This window comes from Chrysochloris asiatica, unplaced genomic scaffold, assembly GCF_000296735.1.
Source record: "Chrysochloris asiatica unplaced genomic scaffold, ChrAsi1.0 scaffold00085, whole genome shotgun sequence".
In the NCBI taxonomy this organism is placed as follows: Eukaryota; Metazoa; Chordata; class Mammalia; order Afrosoricida; family Chrysochloridae; genus Chrysochloris; species Chrysochloris asiatica.
The window spans coordinates 6382147-6388093 of NW_006408603.1; the positions used below are offsets into that span (position 1 = coordinate 6382147).

The 5947-nt window shown below is 42.4% G+C and overlaps 1 protein-coding gene across 1 annotated transcript in view; it reads right to left on the reverse strand.

The window, feature by feature from the left end:
* The window catches only part of CHI3L2 (chitinase 3-like 2), a 17010-nt gene extending 13799 nt beyond the window's left edge, over positions 1-3211 (reverse strand). Inside the window, 2 exon segments of the mRNA XM_006878208.1 lie at positions 219-248; positions 3181-3211. Coding sequence (XP_006878270.1) covers positions 219-248; positions 3181-3205 — 55 coding nt within the window. The 5' untranslated portion in view covers positions 3206-3211.
* Between the last annotated feature and the right edge of the window lie 2736 nt (positions 3212-5947).

The window sequence follows — 5947 nt, forward strand, 5'->3', positions numbered from 1 at the left end:
CAGACTGAGAGGACTAGACTCAAAAAACTAGAACTAGATCCACAGAGATAGGAATCACACAAGAGATAGGAATCAATAGCTCAGAGACATTAGCATATTAGTGTCGGAGTAGGATCAAGAGAGAAAAACAGAATGAGGCAGAGACAGAAATCAAATATCAGAAATGGAAAGACATAGGCTCAGGAGTCCCAGGCAATAGAGGTTCATAAATTACTTACCTCTCTGAAGCAACAACAAGACCACTACGCCTGTAGGAGATACATAGAATGATAAATCTGTTTAGTCATATCTAGTTCTTCTTTCCCAGACACTAGCATTGGGTGTGCCTACATACAAGGCACAACCTCATTTCTTCTGGGCTCTCCAGGCACAGTTGCTGTAGTCTCTTTGCAAGACCAAGAGGTCCCAGCCCTGAAGTGCTTTAGAGTCCCTATAGTCCTAGGTAGAAACATTTCCAAACAGGTATAATCTGCTCACTCATTTATCTATCCAACATTATTGAATCTCATGCTTTGTGCATTGTCCCAGACAGTGAAGAAGCTAAAATGAAGTTGACACCATCCTGCATTCAAGGAGCTGAGAGCCTAGTGGGGAGTTGGTTAGGTATATAGGTTAGGTGACCTTGTTGTCTATTGCCCAGTGAGACACTTTGAAGACTGAAAGAGGGCATTATTAATAATCCCCCTGGGGCAATAGCTTAAGTAAGGAGTATCTTAGGCAAATTGAGATGAATGATCAGTTTGTGAAAAGGCAACTAACTCAAAAAGAGGTAAGATGAATTGAGATGTGTGAGTCTCTAAGCTTATATGACTGAGGCATGTCCAGTCTCTTCCCCACAGAACACATGTCCTAGAAGGACTGGTGAGTTCTTTCAATCCTGAATTCACTCTCCTAAAGAATTAGAACTCTGCGGGTAAGACTGAGGAATTCGCACTGACCGCCTAAGACAGGCAGCGTCCCTTAAACAAACAATAAATAAGGGGGAATCTGATGCAGACCGTGTAGACCCGGTCAGGAGGTCAAGACCCTGTGGGCCCAAGCGTTGTTGACCGTCCAAACCATAGGCACTGAGGATCAGACTTTAGCCACCTAGTAGACATAGCAAACTGTCCCTCATCTGATTATTCAGTAATGCTTGTTAGTAATCTCATACATGAGCCCTGGATATCCACAGACAAATGTAAAAACCTTCCCTAAAAGCCGAGACTGTAAATTCCAAAAAGGCAAGTTCCCCCCCACCCAAATAATAAAAAAAAAAAAAAAGCTAAAGAGGATAAAGAGAAACACTGTTAACTGATGATATATGGAGGGGATAATAATCAATGTAATAAAACAAGCTATATGAATGGTTGAATGTGAAGCTGATGATGTGCCCTGTAAACTTTCACTCAATCCAAAATAAAAACATTTAATAAAAAAAAAAAAAAAAAAAAGAAAGAATTAGAACTCTGGGTCCTGAAAACTTGGCCCAAGGGATACAATTCCTTCAACTATGGGCTCCCTAACTAGGGACATTGTCCAGACTTACTTACACTAAGATACCTCGGGGATCTAAAACTGGAGAAAAAGGTCGTTAAAAGGAGAGAGAACTTCACTTGACATAGCTGCTGTAATTGGTGCCTCCTTTCCTAGAACAGAGTGCTGAGAAACAGGGGCCCAGGGTTCTCTCCAGCTAAGTCAATCCATTTTAGGTAAAGGCAGGAATCTCTGAGTGGCAAAGATGGTTATGTACTTAGCTACTTGCTGAAAGGTCAGTGGTTAAAACTCACCCAGAGGAGCCTTGGAAAAAAGGCCTGGTGATCGCCTTGTGAAAGATAATAACCATTGAAACCCCGGCAGAGCACAGTTCCACTCGGACATACATAGGGTCAGATCTAAACAATAACAGCTCCTTTGTTTTAGTTTTATATCTTGCTTTTTCAGGCAGAGGCCAGAGTAGGTAGGAGAGTGGGTCCTCCATGCACCCATTGAGTGATCAGGAGAAATTCTGATGGCAGAATCTGCTGTTGGATCAGCTTTCAAGACCCTTCCTCAAAGTGCTGCCTCCTTCTGGGGCTAAACACTTTGTCAGAAACACTAAAGGCTCTTTGTCACTACCAAGTGGGCTGCTCTTGTCATGAAAGTATAAGTCAAAGTGAAAGAGGTCAGGACACAATGAAAAGACTTCCTTTTCTTTATTAGACACATTCCTTTCTCTCCTGATGAACTTCTCTTGTTCACCTATAACTAAAACCCAAACCTGCTGCTGTCAAGTCAATTCTGACTCTAGTGACCCTAAAGGACAAATAGAACTGCCCCCATAGGATTTCCACGGCTGTCATCTTTATGTCCTGGTGTGGCATTTTATGAAAAGCACTGGGCTGCAAACTGCAAGGTCAGTGGTTCAAGCCCACTAGTTGCTCCTCAGGCACTCCATTCATTGTTGCTATGAGTCAGAACTGACTCAACAGCATTTAACAATAACAACACCAATCTTACTGTAAGAAGACTACCATATCTTTCTCTCGTGGAATGGCTACTTGATTCAAACCACAGACCTTTCCGTTGGCAGCCACTGAACCACCAGGACAACTAGCTCTGTTTATTTACAGTGTCACCCCCAAGCTCATCCAAATTCCCAGTCACTCTGAAAGCCAGAGTTTGGAATCAGAACTTTAGAGCTAAAAGGGGAAATTTAGAAAGTGTTTAATCCAATAAACCACTTGCTGATGAGACATGTCTGTTGTTTCTGAGGAGTGGCTAGTGGGTTTGAACTGCCAACCTTTCAGTTAGTAGTCCAATGCTTATTCTACAGCACCACATTAGGGGTTCGCCAAAAGTTCTTGAATGTACCCAAAGGATACCAAAGGAAAGATGTAACTCCCAAGATAGTGCTCATGCATGAAGAGAGCTTGATCTCTGTCCTGTCTCAAACTCTAGTTCTGATTGGTCAAAAGACACCTCCGTGAAAATGAACTCATCTCAGCTGGCCCAACAGACTCTGCTCACTGCTGCTTCCATGCCCATTAGGAAAGAGCAGATGGTTTGCCTAGGGAAATGGCACTAACTCAATAGTTTTTGGTGATGTGAACAGAGTGGTTGAACTCCCAGAAGAGGAACAAGATCATTTCTTCCCGAGGTCTATCCTAATGCCTTCCTGCCTCACTAACTTTCCTGTTGAATAACCAGCTCCATGCTCACCTGCCCAGAGACACTTCTGGTCCATGGTGATTGCTCCCCATATCCCTGGGTTCCTCCTGCGGGACTGCACATACTCTGAACCTTTTATGCTTTGAGGTTGCGACAGCCTACCTACAAGAAGGAAGCAAGAAGCTCAAGAGATTTCTGGGGATTTCCCATAACACATATATTTTATGTAACTTCCTGGCAATGAGACCCAGGCTTTTACCTGTCACAATGCAGCTATTGAAAGGCTCTTGAATCCAAGTCCTACCATGAAGGGACCTAGTCCCTGAGAAGGGAAAGAGGGAGTACTTGTGGGCTCTACTTCCTTTCATTACTCTCCTGTCTCTGAATTTCCCCTCCCCATCATCCAGAATGTGTCTCTCACCTCCCTCTGGCCAGCTTATTCTTAATTACTTAGTCAGAAAGTCCTATCACCTCAGCTGGTCTATCCCAGAGCTGTTCTTCACTTACCAACTCTTTAGCACATTCTATGTGTAGCCTTTTTGGTGTCTCACCTAGGTGGGGTTAATGGTTCCTCTACTCTCAGAGATTTTTTTTTCATATCTTCATTGCAATATTTACCACATTGTACTATAAAGGATTGACATATATGCACATGTTTATCACCTCACTCTGGTTGTACAATCAAATACAAGAACTATTTTAAATTGGAGGGAAAGAAAGAGGAAGGAAGAAAAGGATGGAGAGGGGAAGATTCTCAACAAATGTTTATTGAAGACTTCCCTTAACTTGTTAGAATTGAATCATACTACAGATTTGTATTCAGATTCTCAATACCTTGCATGATCTGGTCCTTACCTATCCCTCTTCAATCTCCTTTTATATAACAAGTTCTGTGTATGTGTGTAACTATGTGTCTTGTGTCTGGCTCTCTCTGCTTTCATTCTTGCACTGTACAGTAGTCTACAGAGCCCTCTTTCACATCTTCAACCTTCCCACATTCTGTTTTCCATATGCCAGGTGTATGTCACTTGAGAGAGAAAAATTACCTGTGTCTGGTTTCAATCCTACTCAAGGAAGAGCAGAGCCCTCCAAAGAGAAAGCGTGCTGTTCAGAGAGCATACCAGAAAAGCAAAGGCGGACTGGGGAGCAGTGACAGGAGGAAAGTGTATGACTGTTGACAGTTTTTAGTGAGTATGTTAGGAACCCACACGTGAGGAACCCACACGTGCTCCCAGGTGAGAAAAGGTCCACTGTAAGCATCTACCAGGCACAGCAAACATGAGGACGTAAGGTTTCCTTTTGGATAACACTTTACCATTCTTTTGTCTTTGCTTCGCTTAAAGCAGTTCAGAAATCCTGATAACAAGGTGGGAAAGCAGAAGTCAGGGAAAGAGAAAAGAAAGACAAGCTGCAAATGGTAGCCAACAGTAGGCCTGGCTGGAGAAGGAGATCTGATATAACGTTTAATCAAGCTTATTATTTGGGACTGATTGGTTAACTGAGATGGTCTAGGCAATTTATGGTGACAATAGAACTTTTGTTACTTAAAGTCAACAGAAAAATCCAAGGACCAGATAGAACCATACACATTGACCAGGACAGTGGAAGGCAAAACAAAAGTTTTGTTATGTATAGCCCCTAAATCCTGTTAGTTCGATATACTGATTGTACCTATTTATCCATTAAGAAATCTAATTCTGTGTATCGGTAGGAGTGTAATATATTCATTTTCTATACTTTTCCCTACTTGGTGGTGGTGGTGGTTAAGTGCTGTGGAGTTGGTTCTGACTTATAGCAACCCTATATGGGGTTTCTGAGGCTATCCTTTCAAATTGTCATCAATCTATTTAAACAAGGTCAGTGGTTCAAACCCACCAGAAGGGTTGCTATGAGTTGGAACCAATTCGATGGCACTTAACAACAACAACAACCGGCTTCATTGTATTCCATAATGTATTCCATAATGCTGCTGTTGCTGCTATGTGCCGGGGAGTCAGTTCCAACTCAGAGCTACCCTACATAGGGTTTCTGAGGCAGGTTACAGGAACAGAAAGGTTTATCGTTCTCCCACAGAGCAGATGATGTGGTTATATCATTTATTTAATAACCTTCTTTGTATTCTTTTTAGATTTTCTGTGTTGTTCTGGTATAAACATCATTGGAAATATCATTCTTTCTATATCTATGAGATTTTCTATAGGACAAATTACTAGGAGTGGAATTAACAGTTTAAAGGACCTTTGTCTTTTTCAGTTTTGATAGTGAAGTCAGATGGGGGCATCTAACTTTCTCTAAATTTCACAAGGGGTAGAATCATTATCAGCATCAACAGTCTAAAGCTGATTTCTATGAAGCAGAAGTCAGGAAACTGTCTCTCTCCAAACTTTTATACATCATTACATCAGACATCAAGGAGCTCTGGTAGCATAGTGGTCACAAATTGGGCTGCGAACCGCAAGGTCAGCAGTTCGAAACTACCAGCTGTTTCAAAAGATGAGTTGTTCTGCTCCTGTAAAGATTTACAGCCTTGGAAACCAGGTACAGGGTCGCTGTGAGTCGGAACCGACTCCAAGGCACATAGTCACCACCACCACATCAGATATCCCTTCCATGGCAGTCTCTACTCTTCTGCAGGGTTCAACAATTCATTACAATGGCCACACAAAACTCATAGACCATACTCACAGTTCTGGGGATAATTAAGGAAGTGCCAGATTGCACTTCAAGGAGCTCTGGTAGCGTAGTGGTTACGAATCGGGCTGCGAACCTTAAGGTCAGCGGTTCGAAACTACCAGCCTCTCCGCGGGAGAAAGATGAG